Raw genomic sequence first — 16,034 nt, 5'->3', positions numbered from 1 at the left:
GAAGAAAGGGAATGGAGAGAGGTCAGACCAGAGCAGAGTTGTCAAGTCTGAACACACCAGCACTTAGTGTTCCTGTAACAGAACTGTGTGTTTATATAACTGCAATACTCCAACCTGCCAAACCTGAGAAAGGTCTGTTACCCTACGTGAATGGGGGTTTTTTGAGGCAATCAAGGAACTACTGAGGTCCCTGCTTATGCTGACCTAACATATAATAGAGAGAGAGCACCTGTAAAATAATTGTCTCCAAACAGATCTAATTCAGTGGAAGCTGGGGGCAGAGATAACATGAGAGTATAATCTGCATCCTTTCCTCCTCCGACCTTCTACCCCCAAAGTTGGTGAAAATTATTGAGAGGTCACAGAAGAGTGGCTCTCAATCCTGTCTACATATTAGAGTCACCTGGGGGAGCATTTAAAAAGAAATGCCAATGTTTTTCCCCACTCTGGACCAAGTAAATAAAGAATCTCTATGGTTAGGGCTCAGAAATCTGTATTTTTTTTTAAAGCTGCCCAGGTTATTCTAATTTGTAGCCAGGGCTGACAGCCACTGGCCTAGCACATCTCATAAATCAAGGAATAGAGGTGCAAGATTATCTTACTCGATCTTTAGGAGAAGAAAAACCCCTTCACTTGGGACTGAAGGAAGGGCTAGGGAAAAGTTGGTATTGTTCCTCCGTGTCCCACTTAAATTCTCTCCACCAAATCAAGACCAGTATAAAAGGCCTGGACGAGTCATGAGTCCTAGGACAGTCCTCACTATGCTTCACTACCTTTTTATGATTTTTAAGTACATCAATTTTTTATCTCTCTGAGCTTCTGTAAAAGAGAAGTGGGCTTGATAATTTCCAAATTCCTGCCTGGTTCTCCAATGTATAATTCTTTGTTTTCTATAAAATGGCCTCACTTTCCTGGTGATCAGATTATATTATCAACAGTCACTGTAGGACACCAACAAAGGCCATATCCAGACAGAAACCAAGATTTCTCTTCCCCTCATCAGAATTGTAAAACCTGAAGTGCAGAGAGCCTGGTAACTCCCCACACAACAGCAGGCGAGGTGGGGTTGGCTGCTTTCTTCATTAGCTGTTGTTTAGTTGTCATTTACAGCAATTTTGATTTCTTGTAAAAGTTATATGGGGACAACAGCTGTTTCCTTAAACACTAGTCCATTTCTTTTCAGGGATCTTTTCAGAGGAAGAATAGAAAATAGTATATTTACTTGGAAGTCTGATTTCTTTCTCTTTCTATTTTTCTTCCTATTTCCCATAAGTATCTCCTCTTCTCTTAAAATATAAATACATTTTGTGGCTTTCTCCCAAAGACAGTGGTCCTCAACCAGAGACAACTTTGACCCCCAGGGGCATTCAGCAGTGTCTGGAAATATTTTTGTCACAGGGGGTGGGGGAATGATAGTGGCATGTAGTGGATAGAGACCAGGGATGATGATAAATATCCTACAATGCACAGGACAGCCCCAAAACAAAGAATTATCCAACCTGAAATGTCAATAGTGCTGAGGTTAAGGAACCCCATCCTAAAATATGAAGGAGATCTGTCAACCCTGTTTCACAGAAATGTCCATTTCTGAGCATATCAGAGTAAGGTGCTTCTCCCCGATGCATTTAGGGACAGCAGTGACTTGAAAATCAGGTAGCCCATGCCAGCAAGAGTGTTTTTCAGTAGCAGGGAATTAAATAGCTATATACAGTCCCAGTATTTATTGGGTTTTTGTATAACATTATTTTCAGGCATTGGAACTACTTAGTATACATGAGCAAAAATTTCATAAATGTAAAATAATCACAGAAATTGAGTAACAAAGCCATGTGTAACTGCTTTCATAGCTGCAAAGCCTCCAGAGGCTTTCATTGGCCATTTCTCATCTCTCACCTTGGAGCCTGCCCCTCTGCTGCTCAAGACACAATAATGCATTGCCACCCACTGTCTTTTTCCATTCTCAAAGACTTTGCTCCTCTTTTGTCTACTTAAAGAACACAATAGCTAGCTTTCAGGAAACCAGCCCACGTGGTCCAGTAGCAAATTCAGATGGCTTCAGGCGCCAGATTTTCTCTGTCTAAAATTTATTTAAATGCACACTTTTAAAAATATATGTATGTTAAATAAATTGTATGTATGCCTGGCCCAGGTGGCTCAGTGGTTGGAGCATCAGCCTGAGCACTGAAGAGTTTGGTTTTTATTCCCGGTCAAGGGCACATACTGGGGTTGCAGGTTGCCTCCCAGACTGAGAAACTGAGATCTGCGACTCACCCAGAGAACTTCCCCTGTTCCTCCTGCCCATGCCCTGCGCCCCAGCCCCCAGAGCTCAGAGTGATCCTCTAACAGCGTGAGAGATTCTCCCAGCCTTCCACAGAAACCATTGTTTTTGAGGGCCCCTTCCGGAAATGGTTCGTGTGATTTCTGGCTGTAGTTTAAATAACAGAAATCTTTCCTCCACATATTCAGAGGATCATATATCTGAGCAAAAGCAGCTGTTCCAAATGTGAGAGAATTTGTGGAGGGGATGGCAGCTAGCTTTGAAAGGAATATCTGCCATTGAAAGTAGGCCCAGATTTAACCAAAAAGAACCAAGTAACCTCATTCTTAGAATCTATACAGCCCATCCATTCAGACAGGATATTTAAAAGACAACCTCTCTCAAATTCTACTCTTCTTGATTTGCAGAAGGACTAGGAAAAAAGAAACATGCTGTCAATTCTAAAATTTTATCCATAGCTATATTGATTCAGCTTTAAAAGGACTGCCTGGGCTTGATGCCTACTCTGTTGTCAGGTTCTCAATAAACTCTTGATGGATGAATATAAATGAATGAATGATTTTAGATATCCAGTAGCAATGAAAAGTGTGCTTGAACATCATATATTGTATACCTCTATAGAATCTATAATCAGTTGCTTTTAATATTGACTCCATTTTGATGAGATGGGTGCATATGTATATTTCATAGAAAGATCAATCATGAATAAACCAAAAATGTGCTCTGAATATTTCCTAAATATTTCTGAATACCTTCTGTACAACTTTGCCTCAGTATTTGACCAATTAAGTCCTAAATTGCTTTCTTTGAAAACAACATAGCCCGAGGATTTTATTTTTTAAATAATTGACGTAATACAAAGAAACCATGAGTAACAAACAAGTGGGAGAATGGAGCTGCCTTCCAGTCCTTTGGATGAGAAAATTCCCAGAAATGTTGGAAACTGCCGGAAATGCTTGGCTGTTAATGCAACTAGCCATATAAATCCTCTCGGGCTGGAAGCCAGACATTTCCCACTCTGCTCAGTGACAGCCCCACTCTGGGGAGCAAGGCCGGTTCCTCCAAACCAGCAGATGTGTAACAGACCACGACGTGGCCAAGATGATACTCAGAGCCACTTCCTCTCCATTGCGTGCCTTCTCTGTTAGGAAGTGTCTATGATAGAAGTGAGGCTGGGTTTCTTTTTCCTGCTGGTGTACCCTTCACATGCTTGTCCTGCCTTAAACTATAGATGATCATCTCCTAAAGGCAGAGCCTGTGACTATCTTACCTTCCCATCTTTTTCCCTTTCCCACCTCCCACCACCATGGTGCCTATTCCAAAGGGGAACCTCCATAAAGGACTGGGGAATTGAACCAAACACCAGTTACATCCACTCCCAATAATAATTACTCTGTTTTACACAATGCAGAATAATTCCCTTGGGAAATGGCAAAAGTCAGAATAGGCATTTAAAGCAGCATCTTGACTTCTCAGATCTTCCCCCAAAGCCCTATAGAACTGCTGTGTATTATCCAAAGTCGTGGTGCTGTGGAGAGGTCAGGGCTTTCTCCTTTCGGTTCTGTCTTGGGGCACAGTGTGAAGCCCCAAGTGCAGTCCCTGTGGTTAGAACACTTTCCATAGAGCTCTGGGGCAGTGCACCTCCTTCACGCTTTTTTAGGGGAAAATGTTGGAACATGGAACTAAACGCCCGCCAGCACATTTTGGGGATATTTGAAATGATGCTTGTCTTTTAACAAAGGCTTCCGTGCATCCACAAAGGGAAACAAAGCCTGTTTCTCCACCTCACCCTGGCTCTTCTTTGGGAGCCTGAGCTCTTTGAGGTGATGCCCTGCCAGGCAGGCCATGTGAGCGCCTCCTCCCAGTGCCCGTTTTAACACAACAGGGAAACGGTGTTAGAGAGACATACAGTCTCCTGAATCTTTTTCAGTGCATTTGTTCCCCTCTGAATGGCAGGCACCCTGCGTTGTGCATATACATATATCTCCTGAACGCAGCTATAAATAAATGGCAAGCTGTCCTATTCAGACAATAGCAACCTGTAAGATAAAGGAAAATAATCACTCTGACAGGAAAAGAGAAACCTGTTCTTTGTCCCAAAAGACAGAAACTCTTTGTGTTTAAAATAAACACCTTTATATGATGATGGAAGGAGACTTGAGTTGAAGTGGTGAACACACAATACAATATACAGATCATGTATCAAAGAATTGTACACCTGAAACCTATGCAATTTTGTTAACCAGTATCACCCCAATAAATCCAATAAAAATTTTAAAAATAAACACGTTTAGCTTTTTCATGAAAAAAAAAGTATTTTTTGTTTATTACCTAGAGTTACCACTTCCTAAATCCTGACTTAGCTGCTATACTTTTTTTCTTTCCACAGTTAAGCAGAACCACTCACTGCTCCAAATGCAGCCTGTTCTATTATTAAAAGTCATTTCTTTTGGCACATTTTCTAACCTGTGTTAAAATGATAACCCTGGGGCCTTGGTAAATTAATTGAAAAACTCCTACGGTGGCTTTGGTGGTTTTGTTAAGACATTTATTTTAAGAGTAACTCTCGGTAGAATTTATCAGTGAATTACTTTATGTATTCCCAGCATTAAATTATTTCCCTACTAAGGATATTATAATTCCTCCCAGTAGTGAAAAAAAAATTAAACTCTGCTGAAACAATGGTAGGCTGAGTGCATGTGTGTTACGCGCCTTTGAGTCAGTTCCGACTCCTGGCAACCCCTTGAGTGAGTGATGTCCACAGGTCCTGGCCTCAACAGCCCTGCTCAGCTCCTGCGGAATCCTACCTATGGAGTCAACCCATCTCATATTTGTACTTTCTCTCCTCCTCATGTCTTCTGCTTTTCCCAGCACTGACTCTTCCAAAGGAACCCTGCTTCCTCATGATGTGCCAGAAGTAGGACAGTTTCAGTTTTGTCACCATTGCCTCCAGCGATGTTGCAGGCTTAATTTGCTCTAGGCCCCCTCGTTCATCTTTCTGGTGGTGCAGGGTATCCGCAGAGCTCTCCTTCAACACTACATCTCAAATGATTACTGGCCCTTACGTCAGTAATTTTAGGAATGCTCCCACTAGAAGCTGTAAATTATAACGGCAAGGCCCAGAAAATAGAGAAACGCTGAAGCAGCCATTAGAATGTCAAATAACTGCCTTTAACTGAAGAACAGAGCAAACACAGGACCTGGGGTGGGGGCGGGTTAGGGCTGTTCATTCAAGGAGGCGAGGGGGGGGCTGGAGGGGGAGGGAGCGTGGAGACAGCTGGAGCCCAAGTAAACAAAGCACAAGGAAAGGAAACACACAGTCTCCGTTATGTCCAAAAAAACCCTGGGCACTTTCTGAGGTGGGCACAACTTTGGAATTTTAGTTTGTTCCCTCGCTGATAAACAAGAAGTCAGCACCGATAAAGATCCTTGGTAACACTTCCTCTGGAATGTACAACATTCCATGTTTCTGCTTCATAGTCACCACCGGACAGGCATGAGTCAGACAGAGAGGTGGAAAATGTGCCCGAGCTACTTATGGGACCATAGGAGGTATAGTCAGCTTGTGAGATGTGATCTTGACATGCTGCTTTCTCTTTCAACTCACCTTGTACAAAGGTGATTTCTTTATCTATGAGAAAAGAGCACAACGAATCATCTACAGACCATGAATTAACCTGGAAGCCAACTGGAACTTATCTAATGCTTATGAATGGTGGGAGCAACTAGCCTCAATGTGATAGACCAAAATATGCTGCCCACAGTTCTCCCAAATGCTTAGAAAATTAAGTCAGTGGAAAGATGAGATTTTTCTGGGGTTTGTTTTGGTTTGTGCCTAGGCTCAACCAGGTAATGGCTATACATACCATGTTTTCAGTATCTGTGAGGCCCTTGGATCACTGGGGTTCAACTTAGTAGACCACTGGCCCAGGAGACTGTCTCCTTGTTGGTCTGAAAGAAAATCCTGAACTCCTGGGATAAATTAGGTCCAATCCCTGTGCAGGATGACAGTCTGGTTCTGACTGCAAACATGAGCAGATTGACCATATTGGCCCACCTTCAACAGGACACAATAAGCAGGGATTCAGACCTCGTGCAGTGCTACCCCCTGTATCAGGAAAGAAGCACAGTGGTTGGATGGACCAAGAGTAATTGCTGAAAAGTCATACAAATCCTAACTTCTATCTGGCCTTTAGAAATAGCCCTACTTATATCAGGAGGAGACCAATCTGCTCTTTGGGTTCCTGTACCATTTTACTAAATCAAGGATTAAAACTGATGGAGGCATATGTGTGCAGTTTGCTATACACAGGTGTTTTTTTCTTTCCTTCTTTGCTTTAATGCTTTTAGGTGCTGTGCGTTCTCTGGTTCACCCCAGGTCCACCATTCCTTATTGTCTTACATCCAAGGTCATCTGGGTTGGGACCACAGAGTATAGTGCCATTCTGTAGAGCATAAAGAAAAAGACAAACCTTGGCTTCATTGATTTTAGCCTGGTTTACTTTAAGTAATGAATTGTATCTATATTTCTGAATAGAGGCCATACCTTGTTTTTCTGAGGGAATGCAATTGTTCACATATGTGATTGATCGCATAGCCCATCCCAGTGTGCTCCTGAGATTCCCTGTATCCTTTGAAAGGAATGAAGAAATGAATCAATTGGTTACAAAAATATTTCAATCACCTGCTATATGCCAGGTGGCCTGCAGGAAACAAAGATGGAAGAGTGCTCACATTTATTACACATTTAATATGTGCTAGGAACTGCGCTAAGCACTTCACATACATGATCTGTTTTGTTTTGTTCTGTTCTAAAAAACAGCCTTCAATGTTGCCGTAAGGAGAATAGGTATGACATTGTCATCCCATTTTAAAGCTAAAGGACTTGAGGCTCAGAGAGGTTGAGTGACTTGCTCAAGGTCATAGAGTTAGTGTGTTGCAGAGCAAGGCTTTAGACCCAGACCTTTCAACTTCAAAGTCCAAGCTTTGCTCACTGTAATATGCCTAAACCTGCATTCAAAGAGCTAGCAGTCCATTTGGAAAGAAAGAGAAACTTTGTAAAAGCTTTCATATTAAAATATGTCCTGATTTTGAAAAGTCTGAGAACTTCCTAGCAATTCTTTCTGGGGGATCCAGGCAGAACGGATGCTAAACCTGCAAGACCATTGGATCACCTGTTAAATATTGCAGGCCTTAGAAAGAAGGGTGCTAAAGAAAACACCATAGGAGTATGACGGGCATAGTGTTATGTGGTTTTAAGAATAAAGATAGACCTCCAAAACAAGCTATTTTAAGAGTGAAGTTAAAGCTTGCCAGAACTGTAGATAGGATTGCAGACTGGAAACTTAAACTTTGTTTGTCTGCTCAATGCTGTCATAAAATACTAGTGGCTTATTAAGGCTTGTTACTGTGCCTTATTATGTGCATTATCTCCATTTAACTTCCACAGTAAGTATAAAAGGCTATTATTATCCCCAATTATATAGGTGAGGAAACCAAGAGGTCAAAAAAAAAAAAAGTTTAAATTTACATAGCTCATAAAGGTTAGAGCTGAGACTCAAGCCTGGGTCTTATTCCAGAGTTGATGGCCTTCATGTGCCCCCTCCCACACAAGGACAAATGGAAACTACTATTACTGTGTTTTGAAAGCAGCCAAAAAGGAAGTCTGCATTAAATAGCAAATTCATAATAGAAGAGAGCTATTTGGGACTGGATTTTTTTCTCTTATATCAGCCTCCTCATATTATTTTTTAGCCTATCCATTTTATAGAGAGGGCAAACTGAATATGCTATTAATTTGCTTAGAATAGTTTATCCTTAAGGCTGTTATCAACTTCTTAATTGTCCACATATTCGAATAGATCTAAGACTTCTCAATCATGGCTCTAAAGAAACAGTCCCACTTATATCATGATCTGTCCTTTCAGAAAATAATTTAAATTAAAAAGTGCAAGAGAGATTTTGGCCAAGTCTTGTAACTACACCAATCTGTATGGTGTCATAATAGGATTACCTATGAAAAAAGAATTCATGGCACCACAAGAGAATAAATAATAAGTACTAAAGGAATGTAAAAAAAGTAGATATTAATGGCAGTTAGTAGGAAAGAGAGATCCTCTGGGGCTCCGGAGGTCAAGAAAGAGAGCAAAGTAATTAATAAAGAAGGTTTGAATTGCACAGATCTGGGCTTGAATTCACCTATACGGCCTTGAGCAAGTTATCTGACCTTTATAAATCCAGTTTCGTTGCCTATGAAATAGGAATTTTGCGATTAGATCATAAATGTGAAATATTTAGCATGTTGCCCTGCTTGTTCCTACTGTAATGAAACTCTCATTTGTCAGTCTCCGCCATTAGACTCCGGCCTTTTCAAAGACCGGCTCCGTGTCCTGCTCCTCTTTGCGTATCTCAGCCTTTGATGTAAAGCCTCAGCTCACCCCAGCCCTGATGTTTCCTTCTCTGTGACTGGGGGCCCATGGTCAGATCACTCCTGGTCTCTCTGGGCCTTTGACATACTCCCCTGGGAGCAGTGAACGGCTCACCTGATTGGTGAGTCAGGAGGGGCTTGCTCATGGCCCTGTTCACATCCTCTGGGGAGCTCACAGCCCCTTACACGCTTCCATACCATGAGTCTGACAGCCCAGTGCCGCCGTGACCGAGTGGGCAAGTCTGCCTAATGCTGGGGCCTGGTAATATGAAACACGTTTTCACACAAATATTGAAAGGTAAAGGGACACCTGTCTGGAAAGGAGTGTTCGAACCAGATTGTGGAAAAGATCTTGTTAATATCTTCATTACAAGACAATTAAGCAGGTTCCTTAAGATATATGGGTATTGATAAAAATGGGAAGAGTCTACACGACTAAGCCCATGGTCAACTCGATTTGTTTTAGATGTTTGGACATTTTTGTCGTGTGTGTGGTTTGGGGAGGGGGTTGTTTTGGGTGTTTTTATTTTGATTGTGTTGAGGTGAGATTAGATATCAATATTTTAAATTTTGTGCAGACTTTATTTTTGTGTTATTTTATACCCATTATTTGATGAATGGATCTGCTAAATCAGTTTTTGTCCAAGTGTGGTCCAGGGTTCTGCGTCAGAATTCCCTGGAGGGCTCTCGGAATGCAAATTTCTGTGCCTCACCTCAAATCTGCCAAACCAGAAGCAGGCGGCAGGGGGCGGGGTGAAGCCTGGGAACCGGAGTTTCACATTCTCCCCAGGTGACTTTTATGCTAATTGTGTTAAGGGCATACCTGCTACAGAGGATGTAGCCAATTTAAATATTCATAAAAGAGTATAGTGTGTGTGTGTGTGGTTATTGCTAAACCAGATTATTGACCATCCTGATTACTGTTTTAATCTTTTTTTCCTACAGACCAGGTCAGCCCTGCTTACTCAGTCACGGATATTATCACAAGCCCAGCTGGGGCCGGGTCGCTGGGTTGGGTAGAGTGTCATCCTTTGCACCAAAAGGTGATGGGGTCGATTCCCCATCAGGGCACATACCTAGGTTGCAGGTTCAATCCCCAGTCGGGGCGTGTACAGGAGGCAACTGATTGATGTTTCTCCCTCACATCGATGTTTCTCTCTCTCTCTCTCTGTTCCTCTCTGTCTTTCTTCCTCTGTCTCTAAAATCAATAAAAACATATCCTCAGAGGAGTATTTAAAAAAAGAAACTCAGCTGGGCCTTTTATATGCGTGGCTATTTTGTGTCTTACTATTAGGTCTCACAAACGAAAACTAGAAAAATTATGGACAGTTTTGAAACCTTTTAAAAATTGGAGACCACATACTTTTTAAAAAGAATAACCACAGAAAGGACCCTTGTGATTCTTCCAAAGAGTCACAGCTCCGTGGGGCCTCCCTCGTCTGGCTCTGACTGGAGGTCGCAGCGGGGCTTCCACACAGAGCACTGTTCCCAGGCGTCGGTGACAAGCTTGTGTGCCGTGACACTGCCTCCCCTCGGCTTGAGAGTGCGGGCACACGCTCTGCTTTAACCTGCTGTTTCTCTTTCTAGATCATGCAACAGATGAGTGACCACCGCTACGACAAACTCACGGTGCCTGATGACCTTGCTGCAAACTGTATATATATAAACATCCCCAGCAAAGGCCATGTCTTGCTGCACCCAACCCCAGAAGAGTATCCAGAAAGTGCAAAGGTAAAAAACCATCCTTCCTGGCCACTGGAGCTAGCTAGGCTTCCCTGACAATCTTCCTGTTGGGGGATTTTTCATGACAGAGGCACAAATAACAGGGGCTTCCTTTTCCTCTATACATATCAACTTATTAGGGAAGCACAAAGAGTAAAATGTAGGGCACAGGAAGGTGTATTTAACTCACTCTTCTCATTTGTGTTATTGGTCACTAACGCGTGCCCGGTAATGGAGATGGCCGTGCCTGGCATTCGGAGCCTTCCAAGCACGTACTTGTGCACCAGCTCTGATTAAAGGTCCTTAGCGACACTCAGATACTCAACAAGCACAGAGACCTCCAATGAGACAGTCAGCTGTGTCATCGTTTTCTGACAAGTCTGAGCTGAGAGTAATGTGTTTCTCAAGGCAGAGGTGTGTGAATGACCCAGAGAGGGGGGCGCCCCTTGTCAGGGCTGCAGAAAGAAGGGGCTGCACATCCTAGGATAATACATTAAAACACTTTGTCGAAAAGACAGAGCAGGAAGAGATAGTGTCTACTTGGAATCAGCCAACCTGTCCCTCTGAGAGTCTCTGCATGTGTGTTCCAGCGGGAGAATTGTACCCAGATATGGAATTCTTCCCTGGTCTAACAAAATCTCCCTTGTCTTTAGGGCACTCTGCCAGTCTCACCTGTATACTTCAGTCATTTCAAGTGAATCCTTCCAAGCAGATAAAGCAGTGCCCATCCACAGATCTCTCAAGTGTTCCTATCTCTTAGGCATCCAGCATCTTCATCTCTGCCCAGCTATTTATACAAGCATTACAGAAGAGTTTTAAGTAACCATGGATCTTATGTTTTTTACATCTTAAGCTTCAAAATTTTTAGATAATATTTTATACCATCTTTTAAATATGCAATACTGTGTAATTTCTAGGCTTATCCTCATAATCTGTATCCCTCTTAACAGATAAAAAGAGAAAGGTGGGGAATCCATAGATAATTTTTCTCTATTTCCAAGGCTGAAAGTGTGAACCCGAGAAAAAGAGAGAACTTCTGGCCCCAGACTGGGCTTAACCAACTCTGGATGAATGGCGGGTCTCACACTTTAATGTGCAGCAGGGTTGTTAAAAATACAGGTTCCTAGAGCCCCACACCCTAGGATCTGGGATATCAACATGCACTCACATCACAGAATTAACTTTGGATTTCATAGCTCGGGATCCTTTACGCCTTTTCAGCCACATTGATCATCTGACAACCAGGTAATCATTAACTGCTTCTGAATTTAGCCTTTGTCATCACCAAAAATTATAACATCCATGTGTACCGACAGCTTTTCCTGTGCCAGGTACTGTGCTAAGCATGCTACATGCATTGTCTTATAGCCCTGTAACGGGCACTGTGCTTACCCCAATATTTCAGAGAATTAATCCAAGACTCAGAGGGGATGTCACCTGACTGCAGTCACACTTTAGGTAGTAAGTTGACAGAGCTGGGTTTGGAACCCAACTCTACCCAGCTCCAGCCCTCTTAACCACTGTATGAATTTTAAAGAACAAATTACTTCCTAACAACGCATGGCTGGGCAGTGTGTTTTCAAGTGATTTTGTGTCGTTGTTTTTAATGTGCTCTGTTTGATCATCAGAGAAAAATGTATAGACTGTTAGCTTGAAGTTTTGACACACTCATTCTATGAGTGTCAAAAGATACTGTAAAATTCACACCTGTAATTTAAAAGCAGTTTCACCTGAAATGCTTCACTTCAATGATATTTTCTCCAGTTTTTCCCAGTGGTGTTGGTGAGGAAAGAAACGTTAAAATATAGTTATGAGGGTTTTAAAGTGTAGAGAGAGAGTAATACTCAGACTGAAAACATGGCCACCGCCTTTCCTATATCACTGAATCTAGCAATGACAACATTTCCAGTACCGACCACATTCTGACACATCTCTGGCTTTGAGGTTAAAGCACAGAGCTGGTGGTTAACCGATACTCCTCGCTCGATAGGTATGGCTGTAGGCACGTGTATGGTCTGGACTGCATGCATATCTTGGGATTAAATGGGTGAAAAGCCCAAGTTCACCACCAAATTAATTCTCTGCACCTGGTGGGGAGCAGGTGGCAAGACAGAAGCAGAAACATAATCCTTCTTCTCTCCCTTTGCTTGATTCGTGCTGTAGGTTTATGAAAAGCTGAAGGACTACATGCTGATCCCCGTGAGCCTATCTGAACTGCAAAAGGTGGACGGGCTGCTCACCTGCTGCTTGGTTTTAATTAACAAGAAGGTAGACTCCTGAGCTGCAGTCCCTCCCTGCCGCCGGCAGTCCTGCACTCACGAGGCCAACAACTGTCCCCACTACTGTCGTTGTCATTGACAATCTATTGTGCCACTGTGCTACTAACTCTGGTTCACAGAAGTTTAATTTGAGGTTTAATTGCTTCATTCTGCACCTTCCCCTCCTTCCTCTCCTTCCCCTCCTTCCCCTCACGGTGGTACCTAAACTGTGGATTTGCTAAATGAATTAAGCAACCTAGAAATTATAGAGCTAATAAATTGTTAAAATGTGATTAATGATTGTAAGGAAATGCTCAGTTAGTGTCTGTATTATCAGTATGAAAATCGTTTAGTTACCAACATACTCTCAAGAATGTCTTCTTAGTTTGATAATCTGGGGATTTTTTTCTTTATAACATTAATCATCTTTGCTTCCTGTGAAATGCCCTGGTCCATGGATTCTCCCTCTTTCCCTCTATTTTTCTTGCAAACTCTGAAAACTATTTTCCAGTTACTTCCCTTTGCTCTTCTCACGTCCATCACAGTCACCTTGACCTTGGGTAAAATCAGGGGCCTTGCCTTCTGCATACCTTCCTGCAAGTTCACCCTGTCTGTCTCCGTGCTCCTCTGCCTCGTGGCTACATCTCCCACCACCCCCACTCTTGCTCAGAAGGGAAAATGGGTTTCTCAGCAGAACTGTGATCAAAATCAGAGCAGCTGTTTGGAGGTGAGTTAACTGCACAGAGGCACATCCTGACAGGGTTTCCCTGGAGATCTAAATTCCAGAAGAAGTAGGGCACCACACCTAGGAAGGTAAATTCACCAGATGGTTGCTAGGGAATCATAGATCAAAAAGCTTGGAAACACCCCATGGGTATAACATCTTAGAAAGTCTTTAAGTCACATTCCATGAATTTTTGCTTCATTACTGGCCATATCCTGACCCTGGGGAATAGTCTTATTTTTTCTTCAGCTCATTCTGCCCCCCTTCCCACCACTTCCTCCCATTGTGACTCACCCTATTACCAGCCTATACCGCCCCCCACCCGGGGCAGTTATCCTGGCCTAGCACAGTTATTCCTTTCGCAAGAGACATCCCATCTAAAACTGATTCTTGATGTCTGGTGTGAGCCAGATGAAGCATGGTCAGGAAGTGATAGGCTGGGTACTTGAAACCAGCCACTGACAATGGACAGCTCTTTGAACTATCCATGAATATTTACTGTGGAATTCAATTAAAACTCTTTTCCTCTCTAGCCTTTAAATTACACAGCCTTGACCTGACACGGAGCTCTTACATAAAACAATGCCACAGTGAAGGCAGACGTCATTGTCGTTTACTCGAGCCTGAAAGAGTCAGCCTGTTAGCCGGCCAGGGAAATGGTACTTTCCAAGGAAAGTGACTGATCCAGGCATGTTATTGAATTTCTAGTCAACTCCACCTTTCTCATATTGCCTGTGGCTTGTTGTTTAAGAGTAAGAATCAGGGAGATTAAGAAATATAACTTGGAGTCTTGCTCTGCTCACCTACATGTATGTAATTAGACATTCCTTATGTTTGATGACCAAGAGTTACCTTCATTCATCTCATCTCCCCCTTAGTAAACGGAAGTGATAAACCACTGAGAAAACCAAGACATCCTTAACCACTCTCTGACTTTTTTATTTATTTGATGACTTTTTGCCAGAACTGGAAGAAGTTCCTTCTTCTCCTTGTTGCTTAACTTTAAAATTCATTTCATGCACAAATATCTAATTATATACATCCTATGAATAAACCATATCTTGGTCAATGTCATATTCCCAACTGTCTTATCATGGGTGAATAATATGTTTTCACTGGAGAGAGAATGAATGTGACCCACATGCCCAAATTAATAAAGAAAAATTATTCTCAGCAGTTATGGTTGTCCTTTAGGGTTAAATACAGCCTTATGCTGGCAAAAGCAGAAATCCCCTTGGGAGAGGTCAACATAGCAAAACAACCACAGAGAAACTAACCCAATCAGCCAGTGTAGGCTTAATACGAAAGCAAACTGGCACATAATTTTCCATGTCTGTTTGTATCATCCCAATTTAAAGAACTCTTCTCTATTATGTTTAGTCACTTGCAAGTGAAAAGATTTTCTTTTTGATCAATTTGTCCTTCAGAAGCTGTTTTCACTTTTCCTTTCCTTTGCTTCTCTCCCTCTTTCCTTCACTTTGTCTCAAGAAATCACATAGAATCTGTGTGCCTCTTCTCCAGAATCTTCCTCTGCACAGCTGTGTCACCGGCGAGGCTGGCTTCTTTGGGCTACCTATGTGATATGATGATGTGAAACCTAAAATATTTGCAGCATAGTAGTGTTACTTCTTTGATGTTCTCATCAGCATAATGTTATCTTTGAAGAAGAAAGATAACCTCCTTTAGTTAAGGATAAATAAACTAACAAAAATTGCTTCTTGACATTATAAAGACATTAGTAAATAATTGTATTTAACTGAGTAAAAGTTGAGTTACTTGGTCAGTAAGATTTAATATAATAAGGACAATATAGAGAAAGTACATTATTTAGCATTATTTCTTCAACTAGGATGGATTGCTGTGGAAATCAACAGGCAGGTCCTGCTAATGTGTATTGATTGCTCTTTCAAGCTACTGTGAACAGATAGATTGCTGAGACCATCTCTTCCTCCCTAAGGGGAGAAAATAGTCTGTAGGTGAATACTGTGACTTATCTAGAGCTGCATGTTAGTCGTTGTAATTATTTACTCTCTAACATTCTTCAGAACTCAGACATGGTTTCCACGTGGTATTGGGTTTGTGCATTTTATTTTACTGACTGTCTTGTTCCAGCCAATGTACGGTTATACACTCTGTGTGCCAAAACCAGTAATGCCTTCCATGACCCTTTAGTCCAGAGAAGTTCTGCACTGACTTTAGTCTCTTGCTGTCCTGATCCTACAAGTATACCAATCACAATGAAATAAAGTGTCAGTTGTACCGTGATCAACACCGTATGTCTCTCTATTTTTAACAGAAACTGCTATGGTGAATTAAGTCATCATTTCTTTGCTATCAGAGATAGGAAGTCTTCTCTCTTTTATAAACTAAGGAATTAGAAGTACCGTAGATCAACTGGCATAAGTAGCTTGAGTTAAAATGATATTTTACCCAGCCAGCATGGCTTAGTGGTTGAACGTCGACCCATGGACCAGGAGGTCGCTGTTCAGTTCCCAGGCCACATGCCTGGGTTGCAGGCTCGATCCCCAGTGGGGGGCGTGTAGGAGGCAGCCGATCATTGATTCTCTCATCATTGATGTTTCTCTCTCTCTCCGCCTTTCCCTCCCTCTCTCTGAAATCAATAAA

General features: G+C 42.1%; 1 protein-coding gene across 5 annotated transcripts in view; it reads left to right on the top strand.

Moving 5' to 3' along the window:
• The window catches only part of DDAH1 (dimethylarginine dimethylaminohydrolase 1), a 124,809-nt gene extending 109,135 nt beyond the window's left edge, over window positions 1-15,674 (top strand). For 3 of the 5 annotated variants that reach the window (XM_081143787.1, XM_081143783.1, XM_081143786.1), the window contains exons 5-6: window positions 10,293-10,436; window positions 12,591-15,674. In XM_081143787.1, coding sequence (XP_080999913.1) covers window positions 10,293-10,436; window positions 12,591-12,707 — 261 coding nt within the window. In that variant the 3' untranslated portion in view covers window positions 12,708-15,674. Of the gene's footprint in view, window positions 1-10,292; window positions 10,437-11,623; window positions 11,673-11,832; window positions 11,889-12,590 lie in introns of those variants that run through there. The other 2 variants (XM_081143784.1, XM_081143785.1) reach the window with 2 other exon arrangements.
• Window positions 15,675-16,034: the final 360 nt, after the last annotated feature.

The sequence above is a fragment of the Miniopterus schreibersii genome, assembly GCF_964146895.1.
Source record: "Miniopterus schreibersii genome assembly, chromosome: 8".
In the NCBI taxonomy this organism is placed as follows: domain Eukaryota; kingdom Metazoa; phylum Chordata; class Mammalia; order Chiroptera; family Miniopteridae; genus Miniopterus; species Miniopterus schreibersii.
This window is presented reverse-complemented; position numbering and strand designations above follow the sequence as displayed.